At 37.7% G+C, this 22,567-nt stretch overlaps 1 protein-coding gene across 1 annotated transcript in view; it reads right to left on the bottom strand.

The window, feature by feature from the left end:
* The window catches only part of LOC113514731 (neogenin-like), a 156,326-nt gene extending 134,455 nt beyond the window's left edge, over positions 1-21,871 (bottom strand). The window contains 1 exon segment of the mRNA XM_052898229.1: positions 21,378-21,871. Within this exon segment, the coding sequence (XP_052754189.1) occupies positions 21,378-21,462 (85 nt within the window). The 5' untranslated portion in view covers positions 21,463-21,871.
* Positions 21,872-22,567: the final 696 nt, after the last annotated feature.

Genomic DNA, 22,567 nt, shown 5'->3' with positions numbered 1-22,567 from the left:
CTGTGTTTCGGTTTGAAAGGATATGGCGTGAATTTAAAGGGTATAAAGGAATAACACCTGAGTCCTCAGGAATGGCAACGCATGGAGAGTATCATGGGCGAAACAGTATACTCTGTTATTTCCATGGTACTGCTCATGTCTATAGGCGACGGTTACCACTTTCCATCAGGTAGGCCGTTTGCTTGTTTGCCATTCAAAGTTGTATAAAAAAAAATCTAGTAGTGGGTACACTACACTGCCCGTACGGGGTATCCATTCAAGAACCTTTTTTTTACCATCGGTTGTCGGTTCTTCGAGCTATGTGACCAGCCCATTGCCACTTCAGCTTGCTTATCCTTCGGGCTATGTCGGTTACTTTAGTTCTTTTACGGATATCCTCGATTCGGATTCTATCACGCAAAGAGACTCCGAGCATAGCTCTCTCTATAGCCCGCTGAGAAATTTAAAGCTTTTGAATACGGGCAATCACGCAGGACCAGGTTTCGGTTCCATAAGTCATCACTGGCAACGCACACTGGTTAATCACCTTCGTTTTTAAACTCTGAGGTATTTTGGATGAAAAATGTGGCGTAGTTTTCCGAACGCTGCCCAGCCGAGTTGGATTCGTCAGTTGAGACCTCGGTCGAAGTTGGGGTGGTCGAGGAATGGGCAGCAGCGTCTATGTAGACAAATATACTAAACGACAATATGTAATGTAATAAAAACAGTTTGGAACAGAAAAAAAATACATAACCAATCAATTACCAGGAAAATGGCCTGAAAAGATACGAATCCAATTTGCTATCGGAAGCCGTGCTCCAAGATATAGAATCTATGGAAAAAGCTACCCACAGCACCTAAATAATAATTAAACTTCTACGTCGTATACACGCATTTACACATCATGGGGAAGAACCCCAAAAAAGGGGGTAAAAAGGTTTCTTCAGGGTCGGTAAAGCACGCGTTATGCCCCTGGTATTGCAAACGTTCATAGGCTACGGTGACCGCTTACCATCAGGTGGGCTGTATGCTTGTTTGCCACCTCAATGGTACAACATCGTTTAGAAATGTCAACAACAATTAAGAATGTTAATTAAAAACATTTATTTCGATTTAAAAACTGAACTACTAAAACGAGATTAATAAAATTTCTACGGTACCAATGTGTAAATATATCCTTTCAGATAGAAAAAGAATTTTCCAAATCGGCTTAGAACTGACGGACTTATGAGGTAACAAACACAAAAACACCATGTAATCCCAGCATATAAAGAGCCACCCCTTCCTTTGCTGTAATTTTTTTTATACAACTTAGAATGGCAAACAAGCTGACGGCCCACCTGATGGAAAGTGGTAACCGTCGCCTATAGACACGAGCAGTACCATGGACATAACAAAGTATACTGTTTCGCCCATGATAACCCCATGCGTTGCCATTCCTGAGGACTCAGGTGTTATTCCTCTGTACCTAGTAAATTCACGCCATATCCCACCCTTCAAACCGAAACACAGCCATGCAAACACAGCTGCTTCACGGTTGAAACACGAATGTGACAGAGGTACCCAAGCAATCGACTTTTGTACAAAGTCTCCCTCTGGTGAAATATCGTAAGAGGCGACTAACGGAACTTAATATAATAGTTAAGAGAACAGCAGGAGCATCCCTTTTAAGACATCTCTAAATGCCTAACTGCGGTTGCCAACCCGTCTGCCAAGCATGGCAACTACTGACAAAACTCCCCTTATGGGGAAGGCTTATGTCCAGCAGTGGACAGTTAAATATTAAGAATAACACAAAAAAATATATCGAATTGAAAATCTCTTCCTTCTTTGAAGTCGGTAGAAAATCGAGTACGCACTTTGTGTCTTTTTTCAATGGATGATAATGGAATGGTAACCCCGCCTGCGCTATCGTTATATACCGGCGGGGCACCAGTGACAGATGATAAGTAAGGATGAAGGCAGGTCAGTTAGCCCATCGCGAAGAATTCAAAAAGAATTAACCACGATTGTTTCCAGGGGGAACCGCGTGGAGATCGACCTGAGAGGGTATATTGCTAGCAATGGGGCTGTTAGAATTACTAAGAATCCCTCCCCCCCCCTCGTATCTAGGTACTATTGACCTGTAACTTCGTAGCGTTATGTCCAGAGAGTGTATTTAAAATATATTAATATTTGTAGCAAGTCTCGAGTTCCAGTCAAGTTTATATCCGTGCCGCACCCGGATAACGCAAAAACGATCTGGTAGCAAACGTCCCGGGGCCGGCATCGAGCGGAAACCTGTTACAATTTTAATTAAGCTACATCAAACGTTCCCGGGCATACGCTCTAGCTACACACAATATTTGCGAAAGCATCACATTTTAAATGATTCATCCGATTATGTAGTCATCGAATAATATTGTCTTTTACGCTAGTTAGAAAAGTAAACACGCTGACGGCCCGCCTGATGGAAATATAACCATTATGATATAACCATCACCTACAGACACCATATATATATATATATATATACGCACACTGCAATTTCATTGCCATATCCCACCCTTCAAACCGAAACACAGTCATGCAAACACAACTGCTTCACTGTTGAAACACGAATGGGACAGAGGTGCCTAAGCAAACGATGTTTGTACAAAGTCTCCCTCTGGTTGATATGATACCTTAATTAATTGTCCAAATCATTCGACAAGGGGGAAAGGGATTGCTCGTAATGGAGACTGAGAATCCCATTGCTAGCAATATACCCAACCGTGTCGACCTCCTCGCGGTTCCCCCTGGAAACTATCATGGTTAATTCCTAATTAATTCATCATGATGGGCTAACTGGCCTGTTTTCATTCTCATCTATCACCCCTCACTGGTGCTCCGCCAGCGTATCCCGTTAGCGCAGGCGGGGTTACCGTACCATTTTCACCCATCAAAAAAAAACCATTCGTCAAAGGTCACTAATCAATATCATCATCATTTCATTTTAGCAATAATTTTATATAAATACAGTTAATGTTAATATAATCCAAGGTTTCTTTTAATATAATTAATTACTTCGATTTCAGCACACCACGAACAAAGGCTTTACATTTTAAATACTGGTTCAATCCATTTCCTGTTTTTAATGTCTGTATTTGTTTGCGAAGGATTAATTGGAAACGTAAATAAACAATCAATACGTTAAATAAACAAACACATTTTCCAATCAACATAATAAAATTAACAAATCTTAAATTAAATAATACCAACACAACAAAAATTTTGCAGTTTAGGTCCCAGCAATGAATAGACCATCCTTTCCTTTTCCGTGGGTGTCGTAAGAGGCGACTAAGGGACGGCGAGGGATGGACAGCAGCGTCCCTCTTAAAACATCACCATTTACCAGAGGGAGACTTTGTACAAAAGTCGATTGCTTGGGTACCTCTGTCGCATTCGTGTTTCAACCGTGATGCAGTTGTGTTTGCATGGCTGTGTTTCGGTTTGAAGGGTGGGATATGGCGTGAATTTACTGGGTACAGAGGAATAACACCTGAGTCCAGGAATGGCAATACATGGGGGGTGTCGTGGGCGAAACAGTATATACTCTGTTTAGTCCATGGTACTGCTCAAGTCTATAGACGACAGTTACCACTTTCCATCAGGTGGGCCGTCAGCTTGTTTGTCATTCTAAGTTGTATATAAAACAAAAGAAGTCCTTCTACATTGAGATTGCCTGTATTTTTTCCATGTGACGATCACTTATTTATTTTTTGATAATATTAAATCAATTTATTTAATTTTTTATCATTTAGTAATGCACTTCCAAAACAAATCCCGAATAAAGAAACTCCCTCTCCAAACATGGACAAAGGGATAAGCAGAAACGATTTCATTACGTACACCCCTTTTTACAATTAAACACTTTGTTCAAATGAAGAATAAGACATTTAACACCGGACTCCACTGTTCCCATTATTAAAATCTTAAGTCAGCCACCCTCGGTACCTCGGGGGCGCTATCATTAAATGTATAGAAATTAGAAACACGAGACTGTTTGAACCCTCGCTCATGTGACTAATAAATAGAAAATGCGCGAATGAAATATTTCGCCAGAGGAAGACCTTATACAAGTCATTTGCTTGGGCACCTCTGTCCCATTCTTGTTTTAATCGTGAATTAGTTACGTTTTTTTTTTTTGGTGGGTGAAAATGGTATTGTAACCCCGCCTGCGCTAATGGGATACGCTGGCGGAACACCAGTGAAGGGTGATAGATGAGAATGAAAACAGGCCAGTTAGCCCATCATGACGAATTCATCAGGAATTAACCATGACAGTTTCCAGGGGGAACCGCGAGGAGGTCGGCCTAGTTGGGTATATTGCTAGCAATGGGATTCTCAGTCTCCATTACTAACAATCCCTTCCCCTCCCGAATTAATTATGTTTGCATGGCTGTGTTTCGGTTTGAAGGGTGGGATATGAAGTAAATTCACAGGATACAGAGAAATAACATCTGAGTCCTCAAGGATGGCAACGCATGGGGTGTATCATGGGCGAAACAATATACTACATTATGTCCATGGCCATGTCTATAGGCGACAGTTACCACTTTCCATCAGGTGAGCCGTCAGCTTGTTTGCCATTCTAAGTTGTATAAAAAAAAAACTTCGACGCTCTTTTAATATCTACCAACGACCATGTAACTTTAGACATAGTACATTTAAATAAATACACATAATGTTGACAGAGATATAAAAGAGTGACTGTTGAGTCTCTCGCGGGCTCCTCTCAACAGATAACAACTTTACGAACCCTGCATTCGTAAAGGAATGACGATTTAAAAGTGTTTATAAATAAGTCTATTTGGATAGAGACGATTTAAATTGAATTGTATTGAATAAATGTATATGCTAAAATATATACATTGTTTTATTTTCGAATAATACTCGTTCACGTTAATATTCACAAGGGTTCATTCACATTAACTTCCAAAAACGGTCAACCGATTTTAATGCAGTTCTGTAAGTATATATTGTTTACTCCAACTTGAGGGATAGGCTGTTTCTATCTTGATAACAAAAGGGATACAACATTGTTTGCCGAGTCAGCTAGTCTTAAATACATACATTCCAGAGGGAGACTTTGTACAAAAGTCGTTTGCTTGGACACCTCTGTCCTATTCGTGTTTCTACCGTGAAGCAGTTGTGTTTGCATGGCTGTGTTTCGGTTTCAAAAATGGGACATGGCAATGAATTTACAGGGTACAGAGGAATAACACCCGAGTCCACAGGAATGGCAACGTATGGAGAGTATCATGAGCGAAACAGTGTACTCTGTTAATTCCATGGTACTGCTACATGTCTATAAGCGAAGGTTACCACTGTCCATCAGGTGAGTCGCTAGCTTTTTTGCCATTCTAAGTTGCACAAAAATAAACTATATTACGAAGTATATAGGCTTTACAATCCAACTCACGTAGGCTTTTAGCGCGCCAATTCTCCACAAAGGGCCGTGACATTCCGCCGGCGCGTGCTCTCTACACGTGGGACCTGAAGCTCATCTTGGGATGTTACATACGAATTGATTTTGAAGTTATTTACATTTAGACGAAATCTCAAAATGACTTCGATTCTAATTATACAAAACATACAGTTTTGTATGTTATCAAAATTTACACCTGTGTGGGTGTAATCGCATATTACTATAAAATAAAGCTTCTTTCTTTCTTACATTGTTATATTATTGGTCGACATTTCGTGAAACTGAGTACGCGTGCCCTTGATTACACCTTCTTGTAATGGCACCCAACGTGGGACAACAATGTTATTTACCGTAAAACGATTTGAGTAATAACCATTCTAATGGTATCGAAATCCATTTAAACTTACCGATTACATCGGATAATTGGATAAGTAAATAGAGTTACGAGCAATATTAACTAGCAGTAAGGGCAGTTCTACTGAATTTGAACCAATAACTAACATTTTTTATATCACTGTGGGATTGGTATGAAACGGAACGTATGTTAAAAGTAAATATATAATATAACACCCAAGTCCTCAGGAATGGCAACGCATGGGGGTATCATGGGCGAAACAGTATACTCTGTTATGTTCATGGTACTGCTCATGTCTATAGGCGACGGTTACCACTTTCCATCAGGTGTATCAATTTAGAATGGCGAACAAGCTGACGGTACACCTAATGGAACGTGGTAACCGTCGCCTATAGACATGAGCAGTACCATGGACATAACACAGTATACTGTTTCGTACACGATAACCCCCATGTATTGTCATTCCTGGACTCAGGTGTTATTCCTCTGTACTCTGTAAATTCACTGCTATATCGCACCCTTCAAACCGAAACACAGCCATGCAAACATAACAGCTTCACAGTAAAAACACGAATGGAACAGAGGTGTTCAAGCAAACGACTTTTGTACAAAGTCTCCCTCTGGAATGCACTACAATGTACATTTAAAATGTCAGAAGTCATTACAGTTAATTATAGGTTCGAATTGACTGATGTTACGTTCGAATCCCAAGTATTCAGCAATCTGTAAAACTTGTTGCCGATTCATTAAGTTTATTTTTTTTATTTTTTATTGCGTTCCATAATATAATTAGTAGATAACATTTCAATTATGGACCGTGTTGGGCACAGCGAGTACGAGAGAGGAGGACAACACTTCTTTCACTTTAGAAATAGTCTAAGGATCTGTTACAATATTGTCCAGTCATTGATATTGTATCACGATACGAACGTATTTTCTGTATTATTATTATTATTCATTATTTAAGTATTTGTGTGTATGTATTCATATCGTAGTTGTTATTAGTATTATATAGTTATTTAATATATTCTCTAGTTTATAATATATTTATATTCATATTGTAAAATTAATTAATAAATAGTTTAATAATAATAATAATTATTTAATAATATTTATATTATATATGTATGTTTATGTATTATTATTTTTATTATATATGTATGTTTATTTAGGTTATGTAATCTATTTATTTTTATATTTAGAATTTTTTGCATTTTGTCTGATTCCTTTTATGCATTTACTGTGTCTGATTTGCGCCATCTACCTTTCTTTCTGTACTTATCCATTCTTTATGCCAGGTTGTCTGTAAGAGATTGCTTGTAGCGATAAGGCCGCCTTTTGTATATGCACGTTCTGTATAAATACTCCTTGTATACATCTTTACTGTGCGCAATAAAGAGTTTATTATTATTATTATTATTAATAAAATTGCAGCGATGTCAGTTTTAGCTATGTCTTAAATCATTGTCGATTCATAATTAGTTATTTATTTATAAATTACAAGATAAATTCTGTTTGTCAGCTTCCCTCCTTCAATGTATTTTCTTATTTCAGTTGAGTTTATTTGAATCCACTTGTGGGAGACAAGTGACATTTACAAGCTTTTATTTGACTTGTTTTATTCATCTTCAGGTTTTTTATTAATTTTTAAATTCTTGAATTTGGCTTCACTTTAAGTTGAAATTTTGGTATACACCTATATCTATTTTTTTTTGATGGGTGAAAATGGTATGGTAACCCCGCCTGCGCTAACGGAATACGCTGGCGGAGCACCAGTGAGGAGTGATAGATGAGAATGAAAACAGGCCAGTTAGCCCATCATGATGAATTCATCAGGAATTAATCATGATAGTTTCCAGGGGGTACCGCGAGTCTCCATTACTAATAATCCCTTTCCCCCCTCACCTATATCTATTTACCACCCTTGCTATATCAGAAACTTATTTTGCTCTGCAAAACTAAACTTTAGTTGTGATAAAATCTTAACTTGGAAGGGATTGTTAGTAAAGTGGATTACTAGTCCCATTGCTAACAATATACCCTGCCAGGTCGATCTCCACGTGAACCCCCTGGTAACCATCGTGACGAATTCCAGGTGTATTCACCACGATGGGCTAACTGACCTGTCTTTTCATACTCACTTATCCCTCACTGGTGTCCCCACAGAGTACACCGTTAGCGCAGGCGGGGTTACCATACCATTATCATTCATTAAAAAAATATCTCAATTAGGAATTTTACTATTCTTATTTGAAAACTAGTAAAACACCGATATATTGTGACATTTTTGGTAGAAACATTAAATATTTAAATTTAAAACGCGGAATTCTGTGCCAATATGACATAACAGCATTTGCATCACATAAAAAGTTGTCACAAATGTCACAAAAATGACTTTAAATCAATACGGGAATAAACATGATGGACTAGAAAAACAAGAATTATTTAGACCGAAGGTGTCGCGAATCAGAGGGAGACTTTGTACAAAAGTCGATTGCTTGGGTACCTCTGTCCCATTCGTGTTTCAACCGTGAAGCAGTTGTGTTTGCATGGCTGTGTTTCGGTTTGAAAGGTGGAATATGGCGTGAATTTACTGGGTACAGAGGAATAACACCTGAGTCCTCAGGAATGGCAACGCATGGGGGGTATCATGGGCGAAACAGTATACTCTATTATGTCCATGGTACTGCTCATGTCTATAGGCGACGGTTACTACTTTCCATCAGGTGGGCCGTCAGCTTGTTTGCCATTCTAAGTTGTATAAAAAAAAATCATATAAATAAAAGCAGATGAATTCAGAACCTCTTTTACCTATTTGAAAATTAATGAAAAAAAAAAAGGAATTCAGTATAGTAACAGAGAACTAACTAGCATACATATGCATTAAGTATGTCACCCGATGTTAGACACAGTTGCTACACAGAACAAAGACAATGAAGTAACTTCGACCCTGTTGCAGAGTTCAAGCAAGTTTCAGTGGAGTTTAGTTGGAAAGTTGCGACTCATCAGCACAAACCCTATTACTTCCCCGGGATGTATATGCATGAGTTTCGGTTTATAGTTCCAGATACATGCAGACTAGTATGTTGTCTGAAGGTGAAAGACAAATATTTCATATTGTAATCTACGATATTTGGACGCCATCGCTGGATTTGAAATCAACACACTCACACTGTTCACCTTCTCACACACCACACACTGAACGTTACACATTTAAAAATTTAATTAACTGTAATCTTCTAGTTAAACAATAATTCCTTTTTTTTTTTTTTTTTTTTTTTTTTTTTCCTATTTATCATCATGTTTATTAAGTTTGTAGCTTAATATTGTTAGTTCTGCATCTACAAATACAAAGTATTAGTTCTTGTGTGTTGGAAGGAACTGGCTTACAAGGCACAGGTTACCCTAATTTGTAAGCTAGGGCAAAAAACATGTAACTGTGCAACCCTGTATTTGTTAATAAAGTTTATTATTATTATTATTATTAAAACACTTAACCGAGTAAAATTGTTTTGCCCTCAACGTATCGAATCTACTTTTTTTGGGATAAAAACCATGTTAACGGTCTACTGCTGAACATATATCTCCACTTAACAGGTTTTACCAGTAGTTTTTTTCATACAACTTAGAATGGCAAACAAGCTGACGGTCCGCCTGATGGAAAGTGATAACCGTCGCCTATACACATGAGCGGTACCATGGACATAACAGAGATCACCGAACTATGCACTGTTTCGCCCATGATACCCCCCATGCGTTGCCATTCCTGAGGACTCAAAACTTCGGGTTTTCGTTAAAACACTTCTTTTGGGATAAAAACCATGTTAACTGTACCTGTATATCGCCCCTTATTCACTGCCATATCCCCTGATGGAAAGTGATAACCGTTCAAACCATAACAGAAACACAGCCATGCTCAGGTGTTATTCCTCTGTACACAACTGCTGCTTCACGGTAGAAACACGAATGGGACAGAGGTACCCAAGCAATCGACTTTTGTACAAAGTCTCCCACGCTTGGCAGCCGATTTGACAATCGCAGTAGCTTTAGTGATGTCTTAAAAGGGGCGCTGCTGCCCAGCCCTCGACCATTAAGCTCCCTTAGTCGCGTCTTACGATACCCACGAGAAAGGAAGGGATTGCCTCGACTATACCGGGGCCATATGGCAATTTGATTATATACATAACGAAATATTATATTTTGAATATTCTCTAACTAATATACAATAACAAGACTAAAAGAAAATACTGACGGAGCTGTGTAGGTCCTGGTACAAAATAGGCCATCCCTTCTTTTCCCGTAGGTATTGTAAGAGGCGACTAAGGGAGGGCGAGGAATGGGCAGCATCCTCTGCTTCTCTTAAAACAGCGATGTTTTAAGAGGGACGAGAAAATTCAATCCCCAACGGGGTAAACCGCCATAACCTTAATAATCGCAACTAAGGGAGCTGGTGAAGGTATGGGCAGCAGCGTCCCTCTTAAAACATCACCAAAGGTAGACTGCGATTGCCAATTAGCAAGTGGCAACTACTGGCCCCTAAGGGGAAGGCTTATGTTCAGCAGTGGACAGTTAAAAGCTGGTACTAGGGAAAATACAGGTACATATGTACCTCGAAACCAGATTAACCGACATAAAACTTTAAAAACTCAATTTGTCATGTAAGGGGGGAAAGGGATTGTTAGTAATGGAGACTGAGAATCCCATTGTTAGCAATATACCCAACCAGGTAGACCTCCTCGCGGTTCCCCCTGGAAACTATCATGGTTAATTCCTGATGAATTCATCATGATGGGCTAACTGGCCTGTTTTCATTTCATCTATCACCCTTCACTGGTGCTCCGCCAGCGTATCCCGTTAGCGCAGGCGGGGTTACCATACCATTTTCACCCATCAAAACAATTTGTCATGTAATACTATAAATTTAAAGCCATAATGTCCCGTGGCGAACTGTGAGAATCTCAATTTGGTGATTCCAATAATCGGTGACAGGTTTAATTATCGAGACGAGGGTACGATAAAATGGCGCGGATTTACATTCGGATTGGATGAAAGATGTTTTTGCTTTTTTTTAATAACTAATTTACATTATGGAATTGACAATATTTTATTTACTTTATTTTATTTTATTTAAAAGGTATACATAACAGGTTACAATCAATAACATTATAAATATTTATATAAAGATAATAGTTTGAACTAGATTGAGACCCAGACAGGTGTACACACAGCATGGTTAAAGCAGTTTTTTTTTTGGATGGGTGAAAATGGTATGGTAACCCCGCCTGCGCTAACGGGATACGCTGGCGGATCACCAGTGAAGGGTGATAGATGAGAATGAAAACAGGCCAGTTAGCCCATCGTGATGAATTCATCAGGAATTAACCATGATAGTTTCCAGGGGGAACCGCGAGGAGGTCGACCTGGTTGGGTATATTGCTAGCAATGGGATGTTCAGTCTCCATTAGTAACAATCCCTTTCCCCCCCTGGTTAAAGCAGTTGACAAACACTGTTAAATTATAAATTATTTATTTATATACATATTTTTGGTGAGTTTTACCAATTCACTCGCTAAAAATTAAATAAATCAAACATTATAATAATACAATATTGAAATAATAATTATAATAAAAATCTAATTTTGTTACAAAAAACAAATATTAAAAATGCATTTCTGGGTAATTTGTTACCGCTCTGCGAAACACTGTGGCGGTACAGTGAAATAAGTCCAGATTGGAACTCGCTACTACCTCATTGAGCAGACGTAGCGCCCCCATATTTATATCGTAATTATATAAAGAAAACATATTAATATGGTAAATAACAATGAAGTACATGCAAATAACAAAAATATATAAAAATATGGACATGTCAAAGAGACTTGACGGCTGAATATATATATAATGGCTTAAACTAGTTAATTTTAATATAGTAATAATATTTTTATTACAGAGTCTTTTTTTCTTTTCATTTAACAGTTCCCTCTTGTCGGTGCAACTAATTCATGCATCCTCCTCCAGCCAGCTCTATCCCAGGCCATATCTTTATCTCCCTATACGACATGACGCCTAGTGTTTCCTTTATCTGTCCCATGTAGTTGTTCCTCGGTCTTCCTCTTTACAGAGTACAATGGTCCGATTTGTCAGTATATAAGTAAAATAACTAAAAAAATGAAGAAAATGACAATATTTTTGTGTGAAATCTTAAAAAATTATTAATTACTAAATGTTACTACGCTACTAACGGATACTTGAATGGCGAACAGAATTTATTTACTTATTTACAAAAAATCGTTTGCTTGGACACCTCTGTGGGCAATTTCCGCATCGCGTTTTAAACGCAGTATATTGTATATACAAGTATTTTTTTAGGATGAAACAAGCTGACGGCGGATTATCGTTTACAGCCATCGCTTTTTTGCAATGAAAAGAAAAATGGCAGTATGATTTTTTACAAAATTAAATTGGCCCGAAAACGGAAGCAGAACTCAACTAAATGTGAAAATGGTACACAAGCAAGAACAAATCATGCAATTGTTTACATGAGCTTTGTAGTTTCTGATACGGTAATACGACATGGAAAGAATGCCAGTTGAAAGGTTGACAAAATGTTTATTTATTTACACTTTATTGCACAATTTATAAAAATTATAAATACAGTTATTTTTAACGAGAAATGATACAAATGGCGGCCTTATCGCTAAGCAATCTCTTCCAGACAACCTTTGGATTTATGTAGATACTAATATATAAATATGGGGGAAAGGGATTGTTAGTAATGGAGACTGAGAATCCTATTACTAGCAATATACCCAACCAGGTCGACCTGCTCGCGGTTCTCCCTAGAAACTATCATGGTTAATTCCTGATGAATTCATCATGATGGGCTAACTGGTCTGTTTTCATTCTCATCCATCACCCTTCACTGGTGCTCCGCCAGCGTATCCCGTTAGCGCAGGCGGGGTTACCATATCATTTTCACCAATCAAAAAAAAATACATATAAATATGGGATATAATAAAGGGAATGTTAGTATTGGAGTCTAACTAACCTCGCCTGCGTTATCGGTATACACTGGCGGGTCACCAGTGAGGGATGAAACACGATGGTTCCCAGGGAGAACCACGAGTCAACCTGACAGGGTATATTGCTAGCAATGGGGCTACTAATCCCCATTACTAATAATCCCCTCCCGGCCCCCGTAATTTCAAGTTATCACAATAGATTATAAGGGGAGCACATTAATTAGAATTCTATGTACTGGAACAGGTTACACGTGTCCTGTAGGCCAGGTGAGACGTCCAATTAAACTACAGATAACGTTATATACGAGTATATCAGTATTGAGATGCTGTGAAACATCTGTGATAGAATTAGGTCGTGTTGACAGTGTAAATCAACTATTTATTTAAACAATGATCAACTTCCACCAGAGGGAGCCTTTGTACAAGGTCGTTTGCTTGGACACCTCTGTCCCATTCGTGTTTCTACCGTGAAGCAGTTGTGTTTGCATGGCTGTGTTTCGGTTTGAAGGGTGCGATATGGCAGTGAATTACCGGGTACAGAGAAATAACATCTTAGTCCTCAGGAATGGCAACGCGTGGGGGGTATCATGGGCGAAACAGTATACTCTGTTATGTCCATAGTACTGCTCATGTCTATAGGCGACTGTTACTATTTTCCATCAGGTGGGCCGTCAGCTTGTTTGCCATTCTAAGTTGCATAAAAAATAAACAATACAAACACGGACGAAGTCGCAGGTAAAAGCTAGTGTCATATAACTAAATTCCATACGAAATACAAAAATATATTTATGGCCCGGGGTATTTTCTAGTTTATGATAACTGTTGGGAATGCCCACCAAACCCTCCATTCACCCCCCAACAATCCACAATACATACATACGTGGAAAGGCCGTTATTATTAGAAATGCCACAGCTCCGGGTACGTGACGTGGAAAACGAGGGGCCACCGAGACAGTGTACAGTGAAACGGACATCTTGGGAATATTTTTAATAAAAAAGTATTTTTTTTTTTATACATACTTAGAAAGATTAGGTGTTTTGATGGGTGAAAATGGTATGGTAACCCCGCCTGCGCTAACGGGATACGCCGGCGGAGCACCAGTGAAGGGTGATAGATGAGAATGAAAACAGGCCAGTTAGCCCATCATGATGAATTCATCAGGAATTAACCATGATAGTTTCCAGGGGGAACCGCGAGGAGGTCGACCTGGTTGGGTATATTGCTAGCAATAGGATTCTCAGTCTCCAATACTAACAATCCCTTTCCCCCCGAAAGATTAGGCGTACATATTATACTCAGGTTATGGAATGAGCTCCCTGCCGAGGTTTCCCCTAGAGACTACAGCATGCGGTTCTTCAAAAGAGAGTTAAAAAGATTTCTTCAGGATCGACAACGCGCGCATAATATCTCTGATATTGCAGATATTTATAGGCAACGGCAGGGGTTCCCAAACTTATTTGGTTTACTGCCCACTCTGAGAACAAATTACTTTTTAACGCCCTCATTTTTTTTTTCACCTACTTAAAAACCACTATTACTTCAAGTTAAATTAATCAATTATTGTGTAAATTCAAAAGGGAGCGTTATCGCGCATTTTGGGAAAGGCTAGGCTACGGTAAGCTTACAGTAAGCTTGGGGTATCATGGGCGAAACAGTATGTTATGTCCATGTCTAGTCTCTGTTATGTCCATGGTATGGCTCATATCTATAGGCAACGGTTACCACTTTCCATCAGGTGTGCCGTCTGCTTGTTTGCCATTCTAAGTTGTATAAAAAAAAACCATCAGGTAGGCAGTATGCTTGTTTGCCACCTCAGTGGTATAAAAAAAAGAAAGGCCAAAATCCTCGATTGTTGCTTCACTTTCCTGTTTCCGAGAACAGGAAAAATGATGTCATTCCGCTCTAAAAATACACCTCTGTGGTCGACGTTCACATATTTTTACAATATCTATTTTTTTTTTATGAAGAACAAACGTAATGTGAATGTAATGCAATAACATGAATTGCCAGAGAAATGTGCTCGAATTTATATGATGTTTGAACTCTATTTAGGTAGAATATTTATATTTATTTATTTAAACTTTAATGCACAGTAAAATTCTATGTACATATGGCGGACTTAACACCGGACGGTGTTCTCTACCAGTCAACCATTGGGCGAACAGAGAAATAAGTAGGCGGTGCATTATTGAATAGAGGGAATACAAAGTGATACTTGATATATTCATTTAATATAAGATACACATAATATATCACATAAATAGCACATTACTACAGCGGTCAGCAACTGAGGCATTGATGGACGAACGTGCAAATGTGGGCCGAGGCGTAGCCGATGCACACATACGTGAGTCCATTAATGCCTAGTTGTGGCCAAGGTTTGTATAAGTACTTTTCTCAAACAATGCGCGGAAATCAGAAACACAATTTTACTTTTTAAGTTCAATGACGAATAACGAACAATAATAATTTTTCACGCGCCATGATGTTCTTTTGGTTTTTTTTTTTTCAATAAACAGCATTCTGTTTGCAAGGCAGTTCGAAATTTAAATAAAACCTTTTATTAGTTACCTCTTTGGTAGCCATGTTTTGAAGTAAAAGGTCATTCCATTTTTAAATTACAGGACAGATATGAGTTTACATAGTATCTGGCCGCAAAACACGACAGATATGGATTTTCATACAACTTTTGCCGGCCGCTGCCCGCATGTATCTAGCCAATACGGCAATTTTGATTTATCTCGAAGAAGGTTCTCAAAATAATGCTCACATTTTCAAGCATGTTTGAGAAATAAATATATACATACAAAAATAAATACATAAAATATATATATATATATATATATATATATATATATCTATATATATATATATATATATATATATACTATATATATATATATATAACTATATACATATGTGGAGCAAAATTTATTTTTTTTATAATCAACTACTGTAAATCTACATTAACTTTCAGACTTTCACGCTGCATGTTTCATGGCTTACAAGAAACGGGCATTAACTGTTTTACCTTTCAAACAATTTACCTACACTTAAGATACTTGAGACAGATACGGGGGATTATCGGTATGCGTGCTGCGTACAACATTAACTAATAGTTTTTCGCCCGAGCACCAAACCCAAGTTTACGAGATGTTTACGTGACCGGAGTACTCAGGAGGACCGCGTACAGATAGCCAGAGTTACGGCTCTGACCCTGGCATATCAAAATTTCACTTCATTATTACAATTTTGAATGGAGATGTCGGTAGGGGCCGCCCTAGACGGACGTATGTCGACCAGATAGGCGACGTGCTGAAGAAGGGCCAAATTAAAAGTACCCGTAACCGGGGAGCGTGCATGAAAAGATTGATGAATGTGGAGGAAGCGAGAGAGGTCTGTTTGAATCGAAGTATTTGGCGTTCCATTGTTTCTGCCTACCCTAATGGGAGACAGGCGTGACAGATACGTATGTATGTATTACAATTTTTTTTATATTTGTATAATCTGTATATAAACCCTTGCAAATAAAAAAAGAATTTTCCAAATTGGTTTACAACTAACGGAGTTACGAGATATGAAGAAAAAAAACTGAATTCAGAATCTCACTTCTCCTTCACTTTGAAAACACAAATAAACCGAGAATCTGTCTTTTGGAAACTGGTTAACAAAAGAATCATTTCAGTTTTATCCCATGGCAATAAAACACCAGATATGATAAAATGAAAAACAATAAATTGCCCACGACACGAGTAAAAACCATAACATGATGGCTTTATGTTTATGACAGCGCAAGGGTGATGAACACACCCTTATTTCACATCCACGAATATAGGTTTTTTCTTTTTTTATACAACTTAGAATGGCAAACAAGCTGACGGCCCACCTGATGGAAAGTGGTAACCGTCGCCTATAGACATGAGCAGTACCATGGACATAACAGAGTATACTGTTTCGCCCGTGATACCCTCATGCGTTGCCATTCCTGAGTACTCAGGTGTTATTCCTTTGTACACTGTAAATTCACTGCCATATGTGGAATATGGCAGTGAATTCAAACGGAAACACAGCGATGAAAACACAACTGCTTTACGGTAGAAACACGAGACAGAGGTGGCCAAGCAAACGATTTTTATACGAAATCTGGTGTTCAGCGAAATATATAGTTTACTTTGTAAGGAGATATTTAGAAGCGGGGAAACAGCGAGCTGTGGGCGGGCCGGTGTGAGGCTGCACGTTGCAAGTCGTCTCCGAGGGAGAAAGTGATATTTATTGCATTTATATATGTACTAGTCTCTATTAGCGACTGTTTAATAGTTAAAATAGGTATGTAGGTCGGTTTAGTTTTTAAAAGGGGTTTTTAAAGGCTAAAAGTGGAATAGTAACTCCGCCTGCGCTATCGGTATACGCTGACGGGGCACCAGTGAGAGAGAGTATCGGTTCGGAAATACTGCTGCTGGAAGATGATTTCAAAGAGTGGTTGTGCGTGGAAGATATTGCCAGGAAAATCACATGGTGGAAGACCGCCACTTGTCCATATTTATGCAAATAAATTATTATTCTATTCCATTCTATTCTGTCTCCATACAAATGCTTCGAAAAAAGATGGTCAACTTTTTCATACAATTTTGCGTGATAATTAGTTATTAGTATTTCCTTTATAATTTCTATATTTATTTTGTTTTACCATTTTTGCGTTTTTTAATGCATAAAGATTCATTTTATTTATTAAATAATTAAATATAGATACGTCAAGATACATTGTATGCGTAAGTATATAGAACACAGGTAAACAACGAGACAGCAAATTTGACAATTAGTCGACAAAAAGTTAACCTGTTTTTGAGACTCGATGCTTTATCTATATAATCTAAGATAAAGGATATTTTATAAGCGTACAAAATGTCCCTGGTCTGTGTGGAGGCTATAAAAATGATCGTAAACTGTTTCTATTAAAATTACAGTGTTATTATTAATCTTATTAGGAAATTGCGACCCGCGCGAACTTCGCACAGATTTTTTTTTAATAAAATACAGCCCAAATTTTTCGCAGATAGCGTAGCTTTTTACTGGTGAGAGAATTACTTATTAAAATAGAAAAGAAGGTTAATTTAATTATTTTTTTTAATTTATTTAATTAAATAATTTTTTTTATTTAGTTTAGCTATTCTTTATTAACTACATTACATAATATGTTTGGTACAAATGGTGTACTTAATACTATACATACAGCCTTGTCTCCCAGTCAACGTTCGGAAAAATAGAAATGTAATTAAGAATGGAAATTAATATTATATAATAGAAGAAAGATCTTTTTTCGTCTTATACTTTGCAGTAATATGAAGTGAAAACAATTCAATTTTGTGATTAGGTATAAGTCCCGGGTGTCGCACCGATTTGGAGAAAAATATTTGACGTTTGGATAATAACAAAAAATCGCATATGGCAACCCTAGTAAAGAGCCGTTATTTAATTTTATGAAGACTGTAAAAATGTGATGATCAATTAATTAATTCAATGACAATTGAAAACAGTCTCTACAGGGCTAGTATCCAGGGCCGTAAAAGCCATTAATAATAAAAAAAGCCGTAAAACACATTAATAAAAAAGTACTACTGTATATCAGGCTGTATGTCTTAGTTCCTTTGCCTTTCCCATTGTGAATAAATTGGTACTACTACTTCTTAATAAAAAAAAGCTGAATTTTGTTTCACAAATAAAAACGACATCATAAATGTAGTGCTATAACAATATTACAAGTATTTCTTAAATAACATTTGTGTTTACATAATATTATGTGCTTTAAATCTTATTTTTATATTTATTTCAATTAATCATGATTTATTTCTAATAGGCGGGATCTCAGTGTCTAATACTGATACTCACGAACATACTCCCACATTTACCAGAGGGAGACTTTGTACAAAAGTCGATTGCTTGGCTACCTCTGTCCCATTCGTGTTTCTACCGTGAAGCAGTTGTGTTTGCATGGCTGTGTTTCGATTTGAAGGGTGGGATATGGCGTGAATATACTTGGTACAGAGGAATAACATCTGAGTCCTCAGTAATGGCAACGCATAGGGGGTATCATGTGCGAAACAGTATACTCTGTTATGTCCATGGTACTGCTCATGTCTATAGGCGACGGTTACCACTTTCCATCAGGTGGGCCGACAGATTGTTTGCCATTCTAAGTTGTATAAAAAACATACCCATATTAATTTACACAATTTCGCTTCTCTTAAGGACATATATTATTAATGCTTTATATTTGCTTGTATATTTATATTTGTTGATTTCACTAATGTTACAATTTTCCGTGATCGCCTGATCAGCAAATGATTATTATGCCAATTTTATATCCCATTTTCTATTTATATTAATACCCGCCCACTATGTACTTTTTATTATAACAGATTGTGAATTGTCAATCTTTGTCGGGCGCCCGCGATGCAGGCTCGCCTAGTGTGGGGCCCACTGTATCTTGCGTTTGTAACATTGTGTTTTTGTCAAATAATAAATTTTTATTTCTATACTAAAAGAATACAGACGAATCGAGAATCTACTCCCTTTGCTAATGGAGCAAACTTTCATCACGAACCGGCCGGCGTTGGTAAAGCGTAAAAAAATCAATATGTATTAAAATTCGACGCGGGAACCGAACCCGCGCTGATTTACGACCGCTCCGTGCCGCCGTGAATGCAACCGCCGATTTAAGGGACGTGATTGAAAAATCGCATTATGTATTAATGCGTTTGATATTTTTAACCGACTTTCGAAAAGAAAGGATTCCTAAATTATTCTCAGAAGCTGCTAGACCCGTATTTTTTTTAACGAGTGAATTTAGAATAGTATTGAATTAATCAAGATTATTTCCTGGGGGAACCGCGTGGAGGTCAACCTGATAGGGTATATTGCTAGCAATGGGGCTGCTAGTCCCCGTTATTAACAATCCCTTCTCCCGGATACTATAGGTGACTTTGAATTTAGATTAGGTGGTCCATCATGATGAATTCCAGAAGAATTAACCACTATGGCTTCTAAAGGAGATTTCGTGGAGGCCGACCGGACAGGATATTGTCTCCTTAATAGGCATATAGTTGTTTTTTTTGGCTGAAAATGGTATGGTAACCCCGCCTGCGCTAACGGGATACGCTGGCGGAGCACCAGTGAAGGGTGATAGATGAGAATGAAAACAGGCCAGTTAGCCCATCATGATGAATTCATCAGGAATTAACCATGATAGTTTCCAGGAAGAACCGCGAGCAGGTCGACCTGGTTGGGTATATTGCTAGCAATGGGATTCTCAGTCGCCATTACTAACAATCCCTTTCCCCCCAATAGGCATATGGTTAACGATCCGAAATCTATATATTGGATTCCTCTGGACTTTGATGATGGAAAAAAGGTCATCACCCATTTCGATGGTAGGTAACCTCGCCTGCGCCAAGTCGTCCTCCATGCAGGTCCCTCTAGACACCATGGTAGTTAATCTTCATAAATTCGTCACAATGATTTAATCGACCTTTTTTAATCTTCACATGTCATTGATGCGCCGGCAGCATTCACCAATAGCACAGGTTGAGTTACCAGTCCATGTTTATATCATTAAAAAAATCGCGTAATATATCCTCAAAAAGCATCTCGTTTTATATATAAATAACTAGTATAACATTAAATCGGCAACTCAGAAAATGTAACAAATCTTCAGCAATATTAACAAGTATAATTATTCAATAGAAGGTAAGAGAGAAGGAAGGAGGGGAAGAGGCAGACCAAGGCGTAGTTACTTCAGACAGATCAAGGAAGGAGTTGGTGTCGTGTCGTATCAAGAGGTGAAGAGACTCGCTGTAAATCGTAGTGAGTGGCAAGAGCTCCACCGACAAGAGTGCACCTCTTAAATAGAATAGATGGATAGATAGATAATGATTCAGTGACATGTTTATCTTTAAATAATGAAATATTATTCAATAATAAATAATAAAACAACTATTGGGAGTTACACTGTATTGTAATTATTTTGTAGAGCATTCTCGAAGTTAAAAAAGTGAATAAAGCCGGCGTGTATATTTATTTTTTAATATTTTTCACGTAGAAAGCTCTAGACATTTTGAAGCTCCTGTTTACAAATTCTACTTAATAAACGTCTTTAATTAAGCCATAATCTATAACTGAGAATTAAACACGATCGTTACGCAGCCGTAGCGCATTACGGCGCCGTCAACGAAGCCCTAAACCAATAAATACGGCAACCGCCGCGCCCGTTCATCAAGCTGACATTAACGCGTTCAAGCAATCAACTACACCTATAAACCATTACGGTAACATAAATAAACTCCTAAAACCCTACTTAGAATAAATAAATAACAGGAAAGCGTAAATTCAAAACAAAAACGACTAAATAAAATGCCGATTTCATATTGGTCAAAAAGCCGCATTAGGGTTTATTATTTCTTTTACTATTTAAAAAAAGAATGCAATTTTAGCAAATTAAATCACATTTTTTTTTAAGGACGGCTAAAGCGTCGATCGATAGCAAAAAAGGTGATATTTAAGAGGCAAAGGACATACCTTGAACATATGTAAACAAATGAATACTGGCCACCAAGAAAATCCAGTTTCCGATTCCAAAACGACACATCCCTGTCCGACACATGTTGCAATGCACTATAATCACACTACACCAGACGTTTTAATTCATTGAAATCACATTTTCACATAAAATTTACCGATAACAATGCAATAGTTTTACACTTTGGTAACGAAGCAACATTAACTATCCGCCATTTTTACAAGAACCGCTTCGTTCGGAAACCCAACTCAATAATGAAAGGGCAATGCCCGGGATAAAATGTAATGTGACATGAAGTAGCCGCGATCGAAACAATAAAATGAAATTAGCTATGAAACTAGTGTTGCGCTGTATTTAAGAGTCTGTAAAAGATCGATTATGTTTTGCGTTTAGTTCCAAATAGAAACAGAAATATCAACAACATTGGGTTTTAATTTCTAACAACTCTTTCTCGAAGTCAATACTTTTTAATAAGAGACGCTGATGTATTTTTTTTTTCAAGAAATAAATACAATTGAAGGTCAATTCCTAACATCTTTATTGGTGTAGAGAAAACACCAGACTTCAACTAACCGGAACAAATTATCAATCCAGGTCTTCTTACTCACCAAATAGTGTTGAGTCAGGTAAGGGTCTCGAGGCGAGCTCCACTACCACGGTTCCAACTCTGGAGGCCACAACCTCTGGGTTACTAAGTGTAAGCCGAATATGTACTGTCGGCGTAGCGTTATTGTGGTAGTAATGGTGTTGATATTGGGATTCTTTTCCCTATGTATATTTTTTTATAATAAATAATTTAATTATAATATATATTCTTTTTTATCTTCCTTCCTCTTTCTCGTCCCCAATATATATAATAGATGTTAGTACATATATACTTATAGTATATATATATATATATATATATATATATATATACTGTTAGAGGTTGTCAAAAGAAGTGTGGCGGCCTTCCCTCTGTTTAGGGGACATACATACACACAGTATGGACGGGAAAAAAAGGGAAAGATAGGGGGGAGAGATAGAGTATTTATTTTCTTATAAAAGACACACCAACAATATGCTCACAACAATTAAGCAGACAATGCACAATGTTATAAGTAAAAGAGAAAAACTATTATGGGGAAATAGCAATCGTCGTATCTGGACAAGAATTATCGCTCTTCGATCGTGCCTAGGAAATTCCTAA

This window comes from Galleria mellonella, unplaced genomic scaffold, assembly GCF_026898425.1.
Source record: "Galleria mellonella isolate WM207_F2 unplaced genomic scaffold, CSIRO_AGI_GalMel_v1 utg424, whole genome shotgun sequence".
NCBI classification, from domain to species: Eukaryota; Metazoa; Arthropoda; class Insecta; order Lepidoptera; family Pyralidae; genus Galleria; species Galleria mellonella.
Note: the sequence above shows the minus strand (reverse complement) of the source record. Positions and strands in the feature narration are given on the sequence as shown.